Source organism: Tenrec ecaudatus, chromosome 14 (genome assembly GCF_050624435.1).
Source record: "Tenrec ecaudatus isolate mTenEca1 chromosome 14, mTenEca1.hap1, whole genome shotgun sequence".
Taxonomy (NCBI): Eukaryota; Metazoa; Chordata; class Mammalia; order Afrosoricida; family Tenrecidae; genus Tenrec; species Tenrec ecaudatus.
Window position 1 is genome coordinate 36,641,952 of NC_134543.1, and position 21,899 is coordinate 36,663,850.

Sequence of the window (21,899 nt, forward strand, 5' to 3'; positions counted from 1 at the left end):
CATACCTCAGAATCTAAGTTCTTTTTCGTATCCTCCCATTATCATCACTTAGAAAACATAGCGAGTCCATTTGGATGGGATGAATCAAAATAACTGGAAGAAACCCAAGCAAACAGATAACAAAGAAAGCCAATTCAGAAAAACCTTGGAAACTTGGGAACACGCTCTGGAATTCAATATTAATGAAATGATCAGCTTAGAACATCAACTTACAGCAGTCTTGGAGAGGGGTTAAGAAAATACCAACCCACAGGAATTTTCCACAACTTATTCCCAAATTTATTAGTAATGGCAATAAATAGGAATAGCTTAAGGAAATATACTTTTATTATGGGTTAGAATTTCTTGGCTTTTCTTCCCCTACTACTAAGATATTTTTTTAGATCAAATTGCTTTATAAAAAAAGTCATTTTATTGGGGCCTCTAACAGCTCTTATAACATCCCATACATCAATTGTATCAAGCATATTTGTACATATGTTGCCATCATCATTTCCAAAACATTTTTTTCTACTTGAGCCCTTGGTATAAGCTCCTCTTTTTCCCCTCCCTCCCACACCCTCCTACTCTCATGTATCCTTGATCAATTATATTGTTATTATTATTTCGTATCTGACACTGTCCATTGTCTCCTTTCACCCACATTTCCATTTTGATAGTGCCACAGCATTGACCCAACTTTTGGCAGTGAGTTTGTTTGAGACTACTCAAACATTCAGAAATACTATTTTCAGCTTTCCCCAACTTTTACCCCTTTAATGGACATTATCCTTGGAACACATCTAGCAAACTCTAAATGGAGGGCGGGGGGTGAGTGTCCAAAACTGACCCCTTCCGGTTCCCAAGGCCAATTACCACAAGGAAGGGTCAGATATGCCACCACCCTCCATCCCTTTTCATTATATTCTGACACCAACTGATCCTCCTACACACTCTACTTCTATGGTTGGAGGTTTAAGAATTCATGGCTACAGCCACACAGAACTTAGAAACAATGTTCACGATTTGAGGGTTTATTGGAAAAGTTAACAAATTCAGGTGAGAAACGCTTAGGATACAGTAATTCAGTCAGAATAGCTTCTTCTTTGCCATGCTACCAGGCAGGCCTCTCTCTGGTCCTCAGCCTCTGCCCTGCTCAGGCAAGGTTATAAAGCTTTTTTAGGACTGCCAGCAAATGCCCAAAGGCATACCATTTCATGCTAAGTCTCAACACCAAGGTGCTCAACTCCCACTCTTTGGTGTCAGCAAACCCAGTTCCACAAATTAAATGCCTAAAGGCATGCCATCTCATGCTAAGTCTCAACACCAAGGTGGTCGGCTCCCACTCTGTGGTGTCAGCAAACCCAGTTCCACAAATTAAATGCCCAAAGGCACCTTACTCCACAAATTAGCTCCCTGCTCCAAAGCACTAAGCTTCCATTGCTCTAGGTAGACCAGTCTTATGCTTCGGCTCCTGATTTGGCTGCTGCTGCTGCTGCTCAGTCAGGTGTCAATGCCATTTCTTGGGTGAAGAAGAGTCAATACCCAGGGATCACAGAGTCCAAAGAACATTCCATTCCTGGCTCTTCTCTTTTCCTGGTACTGAAATTCCCCTGCCTGCTTTTGGGATGTCTTGTTTTATGCCCAGTAGAAGGTCAATTGCAATTACATCTGTTAACAATCACTCACAGTTGAATAATAAAATCCTGTCAGGGTCTCTTCCCCCACCTTCTTACCCATACCCATCAAGAAAGGAAGGTTTTTGGGGGGAGTAATGAAGGCTACAAGAGCCATATTAAATAATTCACTTCCTTATATATATCAAAATCTTATTCAACCTTTAAGATACAATTTAAGTGAAGAATTTCATAGTAATAATTAACTGCTCTTCAGGCCTATATTTATTCTGAGAGAATGGAGACTGACATTTAAATAACCTTTACTGTACACCGAGTGATTCTTTAACGATTTTCATTGTAATCTTCCTAACAGTCCTATAATAAATTAATATTATCTCTATTCGGGGAAATGGGAAACTAAGGCTTTGAGAGGTTAGACAGCCCAATAACAAATCATGGAAAATTGAGGTTTAAAATAAGCCTATCTGTTTTCAAAGTCTGTGGCTTACATAATATTTCATGCTGCCGCAATGAATGATAGTCCTTACCATAGACTGACATAATGAATTGCTTGTTTGCTGGTCCATTCTTGTAGGTTATTAAATCTTTTAAGGCAAAAGATCCTGCTGTATTTAGGTTTGAATCCTCCTGTCTAATATTTAGTAGATAAAGCATTTTATTAGCGCCAGAAGTAAAGTGAAGAAATCAGTACAATATTCATTTTCCTCAAGTAATTAGCTCCCATGTGACCACATGACCATAAAAAGTAGCGACCTGGGCTTCCAGCCATAACAGAGTAACTGGGACCAGACTTGTCCTCCTACTATAAACGATGAGAAAGTTGGACAAAATATACAAAACATATTTTCATGCACTGGATAAAATGAAATATAGGGTTGTGATCCCTAAAAGAGAGAAATAAATGAGGTAAAGCCCTGGATCGTCCCTGCCGTCTGTCTGGAAGGACTTTCCGTACGCTAACACAGACCCAGGCAGAGCACAGAGAGCTTGTTGAGCTACAGTGACAAGAGTTGAGAGTTTTAAAAGGAGGGAGGGGATGAAAATTGCCATGCAGAGTAGCAAAAACATGGAGTTATACAGAAAAAGAGCTCCAGAAATCTACAGAGTCCCTTTAAGACTATGGGTGAACGACTAAACTGCATGTACATAATGCTAAATAGCAGGGAGTGGTAAACTGAAACATTTCCATAAATAAGGCTGTGAGACATGTGAACAGCCAAAGGAAGGAGACCACAGTGGGAAACTTAAGAGCAGTGGATAAGGACTCCCGACCATTAGTAGCCAAGTCACGCCGGCCCTGACAGCGCGGTTGTCATCCAGTCAGCTCCTGCGTGTCAGAGGAGAACTGACCATACACGGTTTTCAATGGTTGATTTGGCGGGATGGGGGGCGGAGCGGGTGGAAACAGGCCTTTCTTCCAAAGCTCCTGCGGATGAACTCAAACCTCCAACCTTTTGCTTAGCAGCTGATTACATTAACCTTTCGTACCACCTATGGGCTCAAACCAGAGAGCAGTGGTTCTTAAGTTTTATGGGGAAAGAATAGCTTGAGGGGCTTGTTAAAATACAGTGTGCCTAACTGTGAGGCTCTAGCACCGCTCTCAGTCTCTGATCCAGCTTCATCATTTGCATATCTAACAGGCTCCCAGGCGGCTTGTTCTGCCATCTGGTACCACGCTGTGAGAACGCTGCCTTGGAGTGAAGGCAACTTACACACACCCTGACCAGGTTTGACCACATTGAGCTGATCCACAAGTAACTCAACTTACCTACTAGAACAAAGCCCAACATCCTTTATACAAAGACGAGAAAATGCTACATTCACCATGCTCACAAAGCCCAGTGTCCAATCAGAACACGTTATGCAAAGAAACAGGAAAATGAGGCCCAAAATCAACAGAAAAAATAGAAAATAAAGCATATGAAAATGTCACAAAATACAGGAAGAGTAGATAAAGACTTTACAAGAACCATTAGAAATATATTCATACATGTAAAGAAAAACTGAAACAGGGAAAGATCTGAAAGCAAAATAAAAAAGCTTTACCACAAGCAAAGCTTCTAGAAATGAAAATACAGACTCTGAAATGAAAATCCATTGGATGGGATTTAAGAGCCGATGGGAAATTTAAAAAATCAATTTACCTTGAAATAAGACCATAAATATCCAAACGGAAACACAGAAATTAAAAAGGAAAGTAAAAATTATCAAAGACTTACTAATCCATGAGACAAAATCAATTCATTTAATTCACAAGCAATTAGAGTACCATGGGGGTGAGAATAGCAAACATGTCTCTGAAAAAAACTAATGGCTACAATTTTACTAAATTTAATAAGAAATTTACATAAATAATCAAGGTAGTTCCACAAATGCCAAGCAAGATAAACATAAGAAAAATTATATAAAACACATTACAATCAAAATATTAAAAAGTAATTAAAAAGAGGGAAGTGTAAAAGTGATAAGAAATATACTGAAAAAAATACAAAATATAGAGTAGCAAAGTAAGAAAAAGAATTAAAATTACTCTTCAAGAGAAATTAGAATGCTTCCAGAATATTAGAAGGACACTTTTAAAAGGTAAAGGGAAAAAAATACAAAACATTATCAACCTGGAATTCTATAGCTACAAATTAGCGCTTACATTAAAAGAAAGGCTTTCCAGTAAGACACATTCATTGCAAGGCCCACTGTGAAGACCACTCTGGGGATGAAGGTAAGTAATGGCAGATACAAAAGAATGAACAATACTAAAGTACCGTAAATATGTTGGCAAAGACAAAAGATTTCTTCGTCCCTAATTACTTCCTCTTAAGATAAGTGACTAGTCAGGACCAATAATGTGTAGGGAAGCCAAGAGGGGAAGGGGAAGATGGGGGATAAAGGGGAATCGATCACAAGGATCTACATATAACCCCTCCCTGGGGACAGACAACAGAAGTGGGTGAAGGGAGACGTCAGACAGTGTAAGATATGACAAAATAATAATAATTTATAAATTATCAAGAGTTCGTGAGGGAGGGGAAAACATGAGAAGCTGATACCAAGAAAGTAGAAAGAAAATATTTTGAGAATGATGCAGGAAACTAGTATACAAATGTGCTTGACACAATGGATGGATGGATGGATGGATGGATTGTGATAAGAGTTGTATGAGCCCCGATAAAATGATTTTTAAAAGAAAAAATAAGGTAAGAGACTAGTTAAGCAAAAATAATTAACATGTATTGTGAGGTTTAAAACATACACAGAACTAAAATGTCTGACAATAGCACAAAGGATGTGAGGGGAAAATGCGCTGTTTGTATTCCCCACCACAGGTCCAAATACAATGTGTTTGCCACTCAGTGAGGAGACCAAGGACCCAGTTTTATAACAGGCACAATATTTTAACAAACACTTCTGAGAGTAATGCATACAAATGAAAAAATAATCATGAAAATATTCAACATTATCAGTCATTAGGGAAATGCAAACTAAAACTACATGAGAAACCATCACAATCATTAGAACAGCTACATTTTTTAATGCTGACAATACAAATGTTAGAAGAAGCAGAAGAAAAATTAGAAATCTAATATATTGCTGGTGGAAATGTGAAATGAAACGTCCACATTGGAAAACATTTGGTAGCTTTTATGAAGTTAAACATACACTTACCATATGACCAGCAATTCTGCACGTGGGTATTTACTTTAAAGAAATAAAAATAGATGTTCAAACAACGATTTGCACATGAAAGCTCATGGCAGCTTTAGCCATAATAGTCAAAAACAGAAAACAGCACCAATGTCCACCAACACCAAAAACTCACTGGCCCGAGTCTATTCCCGACTGCCTCTTTGGGTTTGTAGGCTGTACATTTTTACTCAAATCAAAAGTCTCCCATAGAGAAGCTGGTGGGTTCAAACTGCGGACCTTGTGGTTTACAACCCCACATGTAACCGCACCATGTCACCAGGACTCCTTATGTCCATCAATGGGCAAATGGATAAACAAGTCAAAGTATATACATGAAATATATTATATAGTGAAGTAATTTATATAATGTACATTTATCTGAATGTATATTAACATACAGTGGCATATTATATAACATATTCATGTACAACATATTAATCAAGTGATACTAATCGATGAAAAGGAATAAATTAATAGAGGCAACAATACAGATGAATCTAAAAAGCTTTCTTGAAAGAATCCCACCATAAAGTGTACACACACTATGTGCCATTTATATGAAATTCTAGAAAACACAAAAATGACTCATAGTAGCTTAAACCAAATCAGCAGATCCCCCGGGCTGCGGTTACAAGAATTAACCCAATTAAGGGAACTTCAAAGGAACATGAGGAAACTTTTGAAAGTGAGGGGAATATAGGCATTTTGATTAAGATAGTTGTCACAAAGGTTTATGTGTTTAAGAAAACTCATCAAATACTACACTTTAACTAGGTATATTTTATTACATGCACCCCGTATCTTCTCTTCCTTCACCCACCCTTGAACCTAGATCTCTAAGACTTCGGTGCCCTCCGATCCATTCCTTATTCTCTTGTCTACTCATTCTCTTGGAGAGCTCACCTATTATTTTTTACATGCCATATGAGGAGGCTTCAAAAAGTTTGTGCAAAAAGGAAATTGAAATACAACAAGAATTTTCCATAGATTTTCTTTTTTTAAATCATTTTATTAGGGGCTCATACAACTCTTATCACAATCCATACATACATCAATTGTGTAAAGCATATCTGTACATTCATTGCCCTCATCATTCTCAAAACATTTGCTCTCCACCTAAGCCCCTGGCATCAAGTCCTCATTTTATTCTCCTTCCTCCCTGTTCCCGCCTCCCTCATGAGTCCTTGATAATTTATAAATTATTATTTTGTCATATCTTTCCCTGTCCGACATCTCCCTTCACCCACTTTTCTGTTGTCCATCCCCCAGGGAGGAGGTCACATGTAGATCCTTGTAATCGGTTCCCCCTTTCAAACCCACTCTCCCTCTACACTCCCAGTATCACCACTGACACCACTGGTCCTGAAGGGATCATCTGCCCTACATTCCCTGTGTTTCCAGTTCCTATCTGTACCAGTGGACATCCTCTGATCTAGCCAGACGTGCAAGGTAGAATTGGGATCATGATAGTGGGGGAGGGAGGAGGCATTTAGGAACTAGAGAAAAGTTGTATGTTTCATCGTTGCTACATCGCACCTTGACTGGCTCTTCTCCTCCCTAAGACCCCTCTTCAAGGGGATGAGTTTTGGGTCTCCACTCCGCACTCCCCACCTCATTCACTATGGTAAGATTTTTTGTTCTGATGATGCCTTATACCTGATCCTTTTGACACTTTGTGATTGCACAGGCTAGTGGGCTTCTTCCATGTGGGCTTTGTTGCTTCTGAGCTAGATGGCTGCTTGTTTACCTTCAAGCCTTTAAGACCACAGATGCTATCTATACCTTTTGATAGCCAAGCACCATCAGCTTTCTTTGCCACATTTGCTTATGCACCCATTTGTTTTCAGAGATCCTATCATGGAGGTGAGCACACAATGATATGATTTATTTGTTCTTTGATGCCTGATAACTTATAACTCTGGCACCTCATGATCACGCAGGCTGGTGTGTTCTTCCATGTGGGCTTTGTTGCTTCTGAGCTAGATGGCCGCTTGTTTATCTTCAAGCTTTTAAGACCCCAGATGCTATATTTTTTGATAGCCAGGCACCATCAGCTTTCTTCACCACATTTGCTTATTCACCCGCTTTATCTTCAGCAGTTGTGTCAGGAAGTTTTGCATCATAGAATGCCAATTTAATAGAAGAAAGTATTCTTGCATTGAGGGAGTACTTGAGTGGAGGCCCAATGTCCTTCTGCTACCTTAATATTAAACCTATAAATATATGGACATAGATCTATTTCCCCATCCTCAGATATAAATATATTTGCATATGCACATGTCTTTATCTAGACCTCTATGAATGCCCTTTGGCTCCCAGCTCTTTCCTCTATTTCCCTTGACTTTCCTCCTGTCCCACTATCATGCTCAGTCCCCACCAGAGTTTCAGCAATTCCTCTTTGTTACATTACCCTTGATCATGCCCTACCAGGCCTCCCACACCCTCCTTACCACCAATTTGGAACACTCGTTCCCTTGTCCCTGAGTTTGTTAACACCACTTCCTTTCCCTCCTCCCATCCCATATCCCCCAGAACTGTCGGTCCCATTGTTTTCTCATCCAGATAGTTCATCCAGCCTATCTTATTTAGACAGACCTGCGGAGATAATAACATGCACAAAACACCCCATACAACCAAAAAACAAATGCACTGCCATCAAGCTAATTCTGACTCATAAGACCTGTGAGTGCCCCTGGTTAGTGCAAATGGTCTGTGCTCAACTACAGGCTAGTCCTAAAGACTGTTGGCTTAAAGTCATCCAGGAGTTTGGTGGGAAAAGCCCTTGCGATCTGCTACCACAAAGAACGCAATCACGAAAACCCTGTCGAGAAATTCTACTAGGCAATACATAGGGTTACCAGGGTAGAAACTGACATGACTCCGTGTTAACAGTTTGGTTTTTTATTGTTATTGCTTTTAAGGGTTAACAGGGTGTGTGTGTGTGTGTGTGTGTGGTTGTTTTTTATTTGGAACATTACCATCAGATTTACCCTCTCACCATCTGTACTTGGATATCGAAAAGACGTTTCAAAATTGACAAGACAAAATACTTCTCTTCGAGGGGCCTTGGTAGCACAGTCATTATGAATTGGACCTCTAACGGCAAGCTCAGATGTGTAAAACCACCACGTGCTGGCAGGAGAAAGAGGAGGCTTTCTACTACGTAACAGTTTTGGAAACCTGCACGGGCAGTTCTCTCCTCTCCTATAGAGTCACTATGAATCAGAATCAATTTAATGGCAGTAAGCGTGGAGTTTGGGATACTTCTTTTCTGAATTAGGGTGTTGGCAAAGAATATTCAAAGCACCACGGAATCAACATACCAGTCTTGGAAGAGGTATAGTCAGAATGCTTCTGACTTGGAAGCAATGATGGAGGAGATGCACTGTGGGCAATGTTATAAGGAGAAACCAGTCCCGAGGAAGGTCATCATACTTGCTAAAGTGGAAGGGCAGCAAAACATTAGCAGAGTCACTCTATGACCATCTATATAAAATAGGCAGGGTAAACAATACTGAGGAAAAAACAACAGGATTGGTGGTTTTGGGGGAGACCTGAGAAAGGAGCGGATGGGGAGAGGGAGTGAGAAGTCACCAAATTCAGGGATAAGGGAACAACAAAAGATTTAAAATTGATGGCAAGGAGTGTGTATAATTCCTAGTGGAGTTTAATCAAGTGCAATGTATCCAAGAGAAAGTACTGAGATCCAAGTGAAGGGTGAGCATGATAATGGGATAGGAGGAAGGTGAAAGGAAATAGGGCAAATAAATAGAAGCAAAGTTATTTTTAGAGGTACAGCTATAGGCATGCATATAAATATATTCATTTATAATATTTTCATTTATAATGAAAAGAATAGAGGCCAATGTACATATATTTATATGCTAAGTATTAAAATAGCAGATGGGCTTTGGACCTGTATTCAAGGCCTCCCTTTACACAAGAACACTTTGTTCTAATAACCTGGCACTCTTTGATGCTCATCTTCCCTACATGATCACTGAAGACAATAGGTGCATGGGCAAATGTGGTGAACAGAGCAGATGGTGCTGGCTATCAAAAGATATAGCATCTGGAGTCTTAAAGGGCTGAAGTTAAATAAGTAGCCATCTAGCAGGGAAGCAAATAAGCCCACATGGAAGAAGTACACCAGCCTGGGTGATTGTGAGGTGTCAATGGAATCAGGTACCAGGTATCAAACGATCCAAAACAATTATATTAATGTGAAAGAGAAGGGTTGGAGTGGAGACCCAATGCCGATCGGTAGACAATTGGATATCCCCCCTTCCCCCCCCACACACACAGAATGGTTATAAGCAAGGGATGATTCAACCAAAGTGAAGTACAGCACCAACAAAACACCTCATTCCTCTCTTCCTGAATGGTTCTTCCCCCACCTGCCATGGCCTAGTTCTACACTACAATTCTGGCTAGAATCAAGTACACACATTGGTACAGATAAAAGCTCTCGACACATGGAATATAGGACAGATAAACCTCTCAGGAACAGTAGTGGGGGTAGCAATATCATGTGGGGGGATGGTTGGGGAGGGGGAAGGGGAGAAAGGGGGAACCCATCACAATGTTGGATATATAGCCAACACCACAGCCACCCCCGAAGGGGAAGAACAACAGAAATGTGGGTGAAGGGAGACAAGATACAAAATAATAACAATATATAATTGATCAAAGATTCACATGGGTGGGAAGGAGGGGGAAAAAGAGGAGCTTATGGGTTAATTAGGGTGCGAGGTAGTACCAATGAAGAACACAGCTTTCCCCCAGATCCTGGATGCTTCCTCCCCCCAACTACCATGATCCGAATTCTACCTTGCAGGACTGGATAGGGCAGAGGCTGTACACTGGTACATATGAGGGCTGGAGGTACAGGGAATCCAGGGTGGATGATACCTTCAGGACCAAGGGTGTGAGGAACAATGCTGGGAGAGTGGAGGGTGAGTGGGTTGGAAGGGGGGAACTGATTACAAGGATCCACATGTGACCTCTTCCCTGGGAGAGGGACAGCAAAGAAGGGGGGAAGGGAGACTCCGGATAGGGCAAGATATGACAAAATAACGAGGTATAAATTACCAAGGGCACATGAGGGAGGGGGGAAAGGGGAGGGAGGGGGGGAAAAAAAGAGGACCTGATGCAAGGGGCTTAAGTGGAGAGCAAATGCTTTGAGAATGATTGGGGCAGGGAATGTATGGATGTGCTTTATACAATTGATGTATGTATATGTATGGATGGTGATAAGAGTTGTATGGGTCCCTAATAAAATGTAAAAAAAGAAAAGAGGAGAAAAAAATGATTAGGGCAGGGACTGTACAGATGTGCTTTATACAATTGATGTATGTATATGTATGAACTGTGATAAGAATTGTATGAGCCCCTAATAAATTGTTAAAAAAAACAAAAACATTTATACATGAAAAAAAAATAATAATTTTATACCAAAAAAAAAAAAAAAGAGGAGCTTATACCAAGGGCTCAAGTAGAAAAAAATGTTTTGGAAATGATGATGGCATCATATGTATAAATATTCAGGAAACAATTGGTGTATGGAATGTTATAAAATCTGTAAGAGTGCCCAATAAAATGTTTTTTTTTTAATTCATAGACTCACCGTGATGGATCGAGACAGCAGCTGCAACAACGAACTTAAACATAACAACAATTGTGAGACGGCGAAGGACCAGGAAGTATTTCGTTCTGTCCTGCTTAGGGTTGCTTTGAGTCAAAATCACCTGGACAGCATCTCACAACACACACTTCTCTTCTAAAGCTGTTCTACCAACAACCTTCTTTATCGCAGTTGCTACATAATGTAATTAATTAGAACAAAAAAGAAAGAACGGATTTTAGGCTCTCTGCGCCTCCTTGTGTGACAGGAACTGGAATTCCTATTCCCAGCTGCATCCCAGAGACATGATGGTGAAGGTCGGAGTAAACAGATTTGGCCGAATTGGCAACCTGGTCACCAGGGCTGCTTTCAACTCTGGCAAAATGCATTGCTGTCATCAAGGACCCCTTCAGGGACCTGAACTACATGGTGTACATGTTCCAGTATGATTCCACCCATGGAAAATCCAATGGCACCATCAAAGCTGGGACCGGGAAGCTTATCATCAATGGGAAGTCCATCTCCATCTTGTAGGAGCGAGATCATGCCAACATCATGTGGGGTAAGGCTGGTGCTGAGTATGTTGTACAGTCCACTGGTGTCTTCACAAGCATAGAGGAGGCTGGGGCTCACCAGAAGGGTGCTGTCCGAAGGGTGATCATCTCTGTCCCTTGTGCCAAGGTCCCCATGTTATGGGTGGGTGTGAACGAGAAGTACGACAACTCCCTTGATTGTCAGCAATGCCTCCTTCACCACCCACTGCTTGACCTCTCTGGGACAAGGTCATCCATGACAATTTTTTCATCACAGGGAGACTCTGACCACAGTCCAAGTCATCATTGCTACCCAGAAGACCATGCACAGCCCCTCTGGGAAACTTTGGCATGACGGCTGTGGAGCTGCCCAGAACATCATTCCCACATATACTGGCACTGCCAAGGCTGTGGGCAAGGTTCTCCCACAGCTGAATGGGACACTCACTGGCATGGCCTTCCGTGCAAACCACTCCCAATATGTCGGTCATGGCTCTCACCTGCCATCTGGAGAAAGCTGCCAAGTACGATGACATCAAGAAGGTGGAGAAGCAAGTGTCAGCTGGTCCTCTTAAGGACATCCTGAGTTACACTGAAGAACAGGTTGTCTCGTGTGACTTCAATAGTGACACCTACTCTTCCAGCCTCGATGCTGGGAATGGCATTGCCCTCAACAACCACTTTGTCAAGCTCATTTTCTGGTATGACAATGAATTTGGCTACAGCAACAGGGTGGTGGATCTCATGATCCACGTGGCCTCCAAGAAGTAAGAGCCCCCCAAGACCACCAGCCCCAGCAACAGCACTAGAGGAAGAGAGGCCCTCCGCTGCTGTGAGTCTTTGCCTTACCCTGATTCCCCCAACATAATGAGAATATCCCATCATCTCGAGTTTCCATCCAGACCCCTTGAAGAAAGAGAGGGCTTAAAAAGCATAACACTGTCACGTACCATCATTAAAGTACACTGTACCCAGCCAAAAAAAAAACAAAACTGTCTCTCTTATGCCTTACATGTATTCATTAGAAATCATACTGGTTTTATCTTCTGTTAAATAAAATCAAAATGGAGTTAGAGAGCTGACAAAATAGTGCCAAAAATTAAGTTTTTAGGGTCCCTAAGAGTTCTCTACCCTCACTGATGAATGGAATGCTGAAAGCACATCTGACTTCCTTCATCAATAAAGTCCAGGCAGCAATTTAATGATACATTGTTTATTCCATAAATAAATAGATAGATAGATAAGTTTCTTTGATTCCACATTTTGTAAATATAAAGCCTGTCCCAGCTAATATCCGGGGAGTCCATTTAGACTTTCAGATTCATACTACTTATTCATTAATCCTCCACCCCAGTAAGCTTCATCCAATAAATTAATTTCATTAATTCAATTCCTTTTGCCACTTCAAAATACCCAGGATACAATCGGGTTTCACCCCTCCACTATCACTAACCATTCTGTTCAATCTACATTCATCTTTTGCCTGAAATAGAATCGTGTGGGACCAGGCACTGTTTCATTCTGTTGTAATTAGATGACTCAATGGCACCTAACAACAAGTTGCCTTGATTCAATACATTGAACTGGTGATGCCAAGGAGGCAGATAAGAGCTAAGAAAAGATAATCAGCAGGATTTGGGCCACCAATTATATTCGGAGTATAAAAAGAGGAGAGGGGAAATTGACATCTATAATTCTAATTTAAGATGAAGGGAGCAAGAACAAATTTGTGAGGAAAGATGATGAGCCTAATTTTGTTGGCTTTTTAAAAATAATTTTGCTGGGGGCTCATACAGCTGTTATCATAATCTATACATACATCAATTGTGTCAAGCACATTTGTATATTCATTGTCCTCATCAGTATAGCAACAATGAAACATACAACTGTCTTCTAATTTTTAAATGCTTCCTCCCTTTCACTTTCATGATCCCAATTCTACTTTAAAAATCTAGTTAGACCAGAGAATGTACACTGGTACAGATAGGAAATGGAAACACAGGGAATCCAGGGCAGATGATTCCTTCAGGACCATGGTGAGAGTGGCGATACCAGAGGGTGGAGGGAAGGTGGGGTGGAAAAGGGGAACGGATGATAAGGATCTACATATAACCTCCCCTCTGGGGGATGGACAACAGAAAAGTAGGTGAAGGGAGATGTTCGACAGTGTAAGAAATGACAAAATAATAATAATTTATAAATTATCAAGGGTTCAAGAGAGAAAGGGGAGTGGGCAGGCGAGGGAAATGAGCCTAGTTTTTAACAGGTGGAATAAATTACTTTAGTGAGTTTGTCTTGCAGTCCAAAGACCAAGCTTGTAACTAGTTGGTTCTGGTAGAGGACTGGGTTGTTGCTACTTCTTTTGTGTGTTCTTTTCTTTGCAATTTTAAGGTCAATGCCAGTGAAAACCATGAGTTGGGAATGGGAATATGGATAAGCAGGGGTTAACATGCCCCCAAAGAACCCTGGAGCACTTCAGAGAAAGGTAACATTGCAACAGCCAGTCTTAGACATCCGTGGAGAAGACTTGAAAATCGACCAAGGCTGAGGACCCCCTCCTTGCCTCAAAACTTATCTGGCTACCATCACACAAGAGAGAAGTGACTCTCATCTTAAACATCTAGTTATAAACTAGATCTTACCCAGTCTACCCCACCTGGGTGTGATAATGATTTGTAAGCTAATATTTAATAGGGTACACTTTTAACCTGAAAGACAGACAGTAACCATCTTATATGCTTTTGAAAGATAAGCCTGGCTGCCTACAGTGAATATGTTTAGCTGTTAACTTACCCTGCAGCTGTCCTTCTGTTGGCTTAATAGTTCAAAAGCTTTCTTTTTCAAAATCATTCTTGTCTAATGATAACGCACATGGAAATTAAAACTCGCTGAAAACGTTCAGCCAGGAGAACAAGAATGTTTTTCTGCCCTCCCAAGAGAGTAGTTAATGTGGTTTTACACAATATTTTATCTTTCACCTCAAAGAAGATGGAAATGAACAATGTTCTAAAAATGAGAAGAAAATATAGATAATTCTGATACTTGCTGGAGAGTCCTGAAAAAGCAAGTACAAACTCAGAATCCACTTTTTAAAAATTATTTTATTGGGGGCTCATACAACTCTTATCACCATCCATACATTCATCCATTATGCCAAGCACATTTGTACATTTGTTGCCATCATCAGTCTCAAAACATTTGCTTTCTACTTGAGCCCCTGGCATCAGCTCCTCATTTTTCCCTCTCCCTCATGAACCCATGATACTTTCTAAATTATTATTTTGTCATATCTTATACTGTCCGACGTCACCCTTTACCCACTTTTCTGTTGTCCATCCCTCAGGGAGGAGGCTATATGTGGATCCCTGTAATCAGAATCCACTTTCAAAGCATCCTGAATGTCAATGCTGGCTATAAGGGTGTGTATGATTTTTATATCAAGAGCTACCATAGTCAGCTAATTCAAAATTCAAGCTCACTGTGACCGAGTCGATTCCGATTCATAGTGAGCCTACCAGGACAAGGGAGAACTGCCCCTGTGAGTTTCCCAGACTCATTCTGAACAGGCATAGAAAGCCCTGTCTTTCTCCCACAGAACCCCTGGGGAGTCCGAACTGCTGACCTTGCGGGTAGCAGCCCAACCCCTAACCGCGACATAGTAGAGAATTGAATAAAGAATTGTTCGGGGTTTCTTTATACTTTTATTTATAGTTGGCATTATAGAAATAGAATATAAAGAATGATGCTTCTTTAGGGGGAATCAGAACAGACTGAAAGGACTCCTCGTAAAGACCATAACAGGACCAGGTAGAACCGGGCCCTTTGAGTTCCCAGTAACAGACAGAGTCGTTTAAAAGAGTTTTAGGTAAACGCCCAAAGCAATCGTAGCAAATTATCCCGGTGGCGTAGCGGGTTACACGTGGGGCTGCTAACCTCAACGTCAGCAGGTCGAAGCCTAGTCCAGACACTCCAAAGTAGAACGACGAGCCTCTTTGCTCCTGTAAAGATGTACGTCTCAGAAACCCACAGGGGGCAGTTCTACTCTGTCCCATGGGGGCTAAGAGTCAGCATCGACTCGATGGCAGTGAGTGTCAACATCCTAGCACCTAACAAAAATACCTGCAGCTACCAAATAGGTAAAGAATGCTTTTAAATAAATATATGAGCAGAAAAGCAAATGAGTAAAAAACCAAAAAACAAAGATCTGATCATCTTGTGCAGTGTCTTCATTTCATAACACTATTTTCTTACAGTCACAGAGTGATCCCCCTTTTTTGGATGCTTACAAAAACGTGTCAAATATATAAATTATGTTTCCTGGAACCAACATTATCTTCCCTTTTAAGCTCTCATGTTGAAAGTCCTTTGAATTCCAGGAAGATACTTTAGAAGAGCACAGACAAGGATAAAGCGCCTTTCAAAAGCAACAAGTTTGTTTGGATAATAACATATACAGATGATTCCTGTTTATCAATTTATGGTCAAAGACGTTCTCTGCTTCTTAGCCAAATGACAGGGAGTGAGATTTGTTGTAAACAAACAGGAAACACACCATCAAAAAGAGGCAGACTGCATCTGAGCAATCAGCTTGTTACACCAACTGATAGATAAATGTATTCTATTACCACATGCCCAGAAGATAGATCTGCAACACCGAGAAAATTCGCTATGTAATTCCCAATGCAGCCCATTTCATGTGGGGAGCGGGGCACGGGGCTTCCTCTAAGAATCAGAGAACTCATCTTTAGGTGGTGCACAAATGTATTTCCTTTTAACCTCTAATCATTGGTTGGATTTTGATTTCTGGACCCTCACAGCCTCCTGTCAATCTCCGTTCCATAAGACTGCCTTTCAAATTCCAGGGGACAGCTGTTATGACCTCACCTAGGCCCCAAATCCCTTCTTTCTTTCACTAGTTTAAATGAAAAATCCCCTCACTAGTTCACCCATTTTCTTCCAGATGAGCTTGAAGTTTATTACTCTTAAAATAGTCTGATGGTTATAGAATAAAACAAGACTAGTGTCAGTCTGTTCTAGATTATACTAATGCATTCTAAAAGCATAATACCTTTTTGGAAATGAGCCTGACAAAGCTGGCTCATATTGGGGTTTTGGTTAACGTAAAGATGTTTATCTGCCCCTTCCTGCCTCCACCTCTATATTTAAGCCTTTTCTCTCCTATTCACTAATATATCACATATTACATTCTAAACTGTCCCCAGTAGATTTCATCTTGTTATAAAAGCCCATCTATTTATATCCCTTTGACTCCTCTCTCACACATAATAGAGTACCCCTCATCCCTCAGTTCTGTACTATCTACACATTTGATCGATGTGACAGCTATATTTTCTTTTAACTCTTTGTTTACTTGTTCTGTAACAAGAAGCTGAAGACAGATGGTTGTGGTAACCCACAGTGCTCCTTCCAGGTTAACACAGATCCATTAGACAGCACTGTTTCAGTGGCTGTCCAGCCAGCTACACGTTAACAGAACTGCATGACTGTGTCATGTTTTCTTGTCCATCTTGCCTATATGATATTGTGATGGACCCAATAAAAATCCTTCACAACATTCAGGCACCTGTATGATGTAATCAACACCTTAATAAACTTCCTAAGGAAAAAAACATTTGATTTATCCAGTATGACATTGTTTTCCCCATAAATTCAGACTACCTTCTAGAGATGATCGCTTTTTCCTTCTATTAACTATCTGCTAAGTTATTTCATCTGGAATTTCACTAAGAAGGCACTTCAGATTCACCAGCTGTAAACAATCACAAGAGAGAACTAACAGACACTACCGTCTGGTTCTATGGTTGTCCTTTCCAAACCTATTTTCCTCATTCTGCCTAAAGTTCCGTCTCAAGGGAGTTGAAACAAGCTGCAGACACGGCACAAGAAGAAGAAGAAAATCATCCACAATGAGTTTGCCAGCTAAGTGCCCACCTCTACTCTGAACTGCCTTTCCCAGGCTCTCTAAACCAGGAGCAACAGTCATCTACGGTTCTGGCAGTTCCTGACAGAACTGGTTTTCCTCTCCATTACTGCCAGCTCTGCGATGTCTTCACGGAAATGGATCATATCAGAGCGCCACTTTCCAGCCCTGTACAAAGACGCCGATGCCATTCGCCCAGCAATCGCCTGGGAGAAAAAAAGAAAGCTTGAGATGCAGTTAAAGGGTCATACATTTCTTGTTTTGCTTTCCACTGTCTCCTACCTACACAAACTATACATACCTGTAGGTATTTAGCTCAAAAATCCTTTAACTACTGCATAGGTAAAATTCTGTGATATTAGGATGCATTAGTGACTCACTGCAACCCGACGGGACATAGTAGAACTGCTCCTGTGGGTTTCTGAGGCTGTAAAATCTTCACAGGAGCGAAATGTATCATCTCTTTCTCCCAGAGAAATTGCTCAGATTGCTGATCCTACTGTGAGCAGCCCGACTCACAGCCCACCACAACACCAGGGCTCCTTTCTGATTCATTAATAAACACAGATTCATTTTAAAAATAAATAAGTACTACTATTATTATGCAGAAAATAATTGTATCCAATAATTGAATGAGACCTATCATATTTAAAATAATGAACCTTATATTGAATTGAAAATAAAGAAAATGAATTCATATGCTCTAAAAAGATAACCCTGACATTTAATAAGAACCTTCATAACTTCAACATGAAGTCAGTATTTTAAGTCTTCCATATGTTTGGAATGTTTTCAGAAACTATTTCTGAAATTATAATTTATTTAAGAAATATTTATTGAGTTTCTACTATGAACCTGTGACTGCGTCACTAAGAATGATTAATTACAATAGAAAACTTCTCTTTAGCAAGGCATTTAACTGTGCAACCATGTTCATAGCAGCATGATTCACAACAACAAAGAGTGAAAACATGTGTCCGTCAACATATGGACAGATAAAACTGGGACATATACAGAATGAAATACTATACAAACACACAGATGAAACACACAACATACTTATGGTTCTTTAATGTTTCCTTCCCCCTGCTATCATGACCCCAGTTTTACCCCACAAATCCTGCAAGCCCGAAGTATGCACATCTGTACAGATAAGAACTTTCATCACATGGAAGTCAGGATAGATAAACTCTCACAAACAGTAATGGGAATAGCAATACCATGAGGGGAGATGGAGAGAAAAGAGAACCAGTAGCAATGATGGATATATAACCCACCCCAATTGGGACAAATAAAGGAAACATGGGTGAAGGGAAAAAAGGACAGTGTAAGGTATGAATAAATATATATATATATATATATATATATATATATATATATATATATATAATTTGTCAAGAATTCATAAGGGTGGAAGTGTGAGGGAGGGAGGGGAAAAGAGGAGTGGACAATAAGGGCTCAAGAAGAAAGATAATGTTTTGAAAATGACGATGGCAGCATATGTACAAGCATGCTTGATATAATTGATTTATGGATTGTTATATCTGTAAGAGCCCCACTAAAATGATTTTTAAAAAGAAATACTATACTATAAAGAATAATGATGAATCTGTGAAATACCTCACAATAGAGATGAATCTGTAGGACATTATGTGGAATGAAATAAGTCAAACACAAATGGATGGATGGATGGATAGATGGATGAATTGTAGTGAGAGTTGTATGAACCCCTAATAAAATTATTTTTAAAAATAAATAAAAACAATCCTTTCAGAATATGATGTTCAAACCAGACATAAAGGTTAAGAAAAATGAAAAGAAACAAGTCAAAAACACAGGGACAAATATTGCAGAAGATCAATATTATATGAAGCCAAGAAGATGTTTACACATGCTTTGCTGGTTACCAGGGCGTCTACGAGGACGAAGGCAGAATCACAAACTAGCTAGTAGATAAGAGTTCATTCTGATAAAGAGAAAGTCAATATACAACATGGAGAAGTTAGCACAGTATGATCAAGGCAAAGGAAGACACTGAATGGGACACAAGTGGTGGATATTTCTTCAGAAATATCTGTAAATGCTGCACATGTTGTTGTTGTCATTATTAGGTGCCAACAAGTTGGTTCCAACCCATAGAGACTTTAAGCACAACAGAAGGAAACACTGTCCCGTGCGGCGCCATCCTCACAATTATTCCTGTGCCTGCGCCCATTGTTGTGGCCACTATGCGAATCCAGCTCCTTGAGGACCTTCCTGTCCTCCACTGCCCCTCGACTTTACCTAACCTGATGTCTTTCTGCAGGGACTGATCTCTCCTGGCATTATGTCCAAAGTAGGTAAGACGAAGTCTTGCCACCTTTGCCTCTAAAGAGCACTCTGGCGGTAGTTCTTCTAAGACAGGTCGGTTTGTCCTTTTGAAAGTCCATAGTACTGTCAATATTCTCCACTAGCACCACAATTCAAATGCACCAATTCTTCTGTCTTCAACTTTCACATGCAAATGAGGCAACTGAACACACCATGGCTTGGGTTAAGCACACTGAGGTAATCAGTTTATTGTGTCAACCTGGCTGATAAATATGTGAGGTTGATTGAAGGGCAGATGAATAAATGGTTCAGTGAGCCTCACCTTAGAGTTCTCGGGTTTCTTCCTTTCTGATGGTTGGACCAGGGTGCAGCTGCCTTAGTCAGTTCCCTGCTTTAGCTGGCAAAGCTCATTTCCTGCAAGACATCCCTAAGGAGAAGCCACATGGACCTAGACCGATGCAACCCTGGGTGCTGGAGCAGCCGTGTGGAGACTCCTGCCAGTGCTGAGTTGTTTACACATTCACTGACTCGGCCTTCCCCTGGCAGTCAGCATCCTTGCCTGTGTTTTGTGAAATGGAGGAGGACTTTGTGGATTGGTGTTGGACATATGGGTTAATGTTGGACTTGTGGGCTTGGGCAGCACTGGATTGGGATGTTTTCTTGATGTGCACTTAACCTTTATATAAAACCCTCTCTTATACATGAGTTTCAGTGGATTTGTTTCTCTAAAGTACCCAGACTAACACACACACACACACCTTACATCCTTGCTTTTCAATACTCTAAAGAGGTCTTTTGCAGCAAGTTTACCTAATGCAATGCATCTTTTGATCTCTTGATTGCTGTTTCCTTACGCATTGTTCATAGATCCAAGCAAGACAAAGTCTTGACAACTTCAAACTTGTGTCCACCCATCATGGTGGCGCCTGCTGGGCCAGTGGTGAGAATGTGGGTCTTCTTGACATCGAGCTGTAGTCCATGCTGAAGGCTGCAATCTTGGATCTGCATCAGCGAATTCTTCACGTACCCCTCACTTTCAGCAAGAAAGAGTGTGTCCTCTGCATAACTCAGGTTGTTAATAAGCTTTCCTCCCATCCAGATGCCACATTCTTCTTCATATAAGCTAGCTTCCCTGATGATTTGCTCAGTATATAGATTGAAAAGTACAGTGAGAGGATAGAATCCTGTCTTACAACTTTCCCAATTTAAACCTATGTAAGATTCCCTTGTTCTGTCGGCACAACTGCCTCTTGATCCATATAAAAGTTCCACATGTGCGCAATGAAGTGCTCTGGAATTCCCATTCTTCTCAAGGTTATCCATAGTTTGTTATGATCCACCACAGTCAAATATCTTGGCAAACTCAATAAACCACAAACATCTTTCTGGTATTTTGTTTTCAGCCAAGATCCATCTGACATGAGCAATATTCCTTGTTCCATATGCTCTTCTGAATCCGGCCTGGAACTTCTGGCAGCCCTCTATCAATGCACTGCTGCAACTGTTGTTGGATGATCTTACGCAAAATTCTGTACTGGTATGTGCAATTGTTGGCATTGTTCTATAATTTCAGCATTCTGTTGGGTCCCCTTTCTTTGGAATGGGTACAAATATGGATCTCTTCCAGTCAGTTGGTCAAGTAGCTGTCTTCCCAATTTCTTGGCACAGACAAGTAAGTGCTGCCAGTGCAGCATCAATGGGTCAAAACATTTTGATTGGTATTCCATCATATGCTACACATATGATCATACAATACAGCAAGTAGGAACCAGAAATGACTTCGATAGCAGAATTGAACCACTGGACATGAAGGCGAAGGGCCAAAGTCATGAATAACAAACAGTGCTCAGGTCATAACGATCATGTTCTACAACCCTAGTCAGGTAAGCTGCCCTTAGAGTCTTAAAAGCTTGCAAGCAGCCATCTAATTAGTATTTATTGGTCACTTCTGGCCTGAAGCAAAGAAAAATGACGATTCACAGGAGAAATTAATCCCAAGAACTACACACCCACATGAACTAGGGTCTCTCTAACCTAAAACCAGAACTAAATGGTGCCTCTAGCTACTACTAAGAACCCCTCTGACAAGACCATAATAAAAGGTCCTGTTAGTGTGAATAACAAAAGTAGAACAAAAAAAAGGTTTTTTTTAATTAAAGACTAGACTTACTAGTCTGACACTAGAGGAA

At 40.6% G+C, this 21,899-nt stretch overlaps 1 protein-coding gene across 3 annotated transcripts in view; it reads right to left on the reverse strand.

Moving 5' to 3' along the window:
* RAD51B (RAD51 paralog B) overlaps nt 1–21,899 on the reverse strand; it is a 747,597-nt gene that overhangs the window by 566,797 nt on the left and 158,901 nt on the right. Inside the window, exon 8 of one of the 3 annotated variants that reach the window (XM_075530654.1) lies at nt 14,578–17,606. The exons of the other annotated variants lie outside the window; for them this stretch is intronic. Coding sequence (XP_075386769.1) covers nt 17,460–17,606 — 147 coding nt within the window. The 3' untranslated portion in view covers nt 14,578–17,459. Of the gene's footprint in view, nt 1–14,577; nt 17,607–21,899 lie in introns of those variants that run through there. 3 annotated transcript variants of the gene reach the window in all.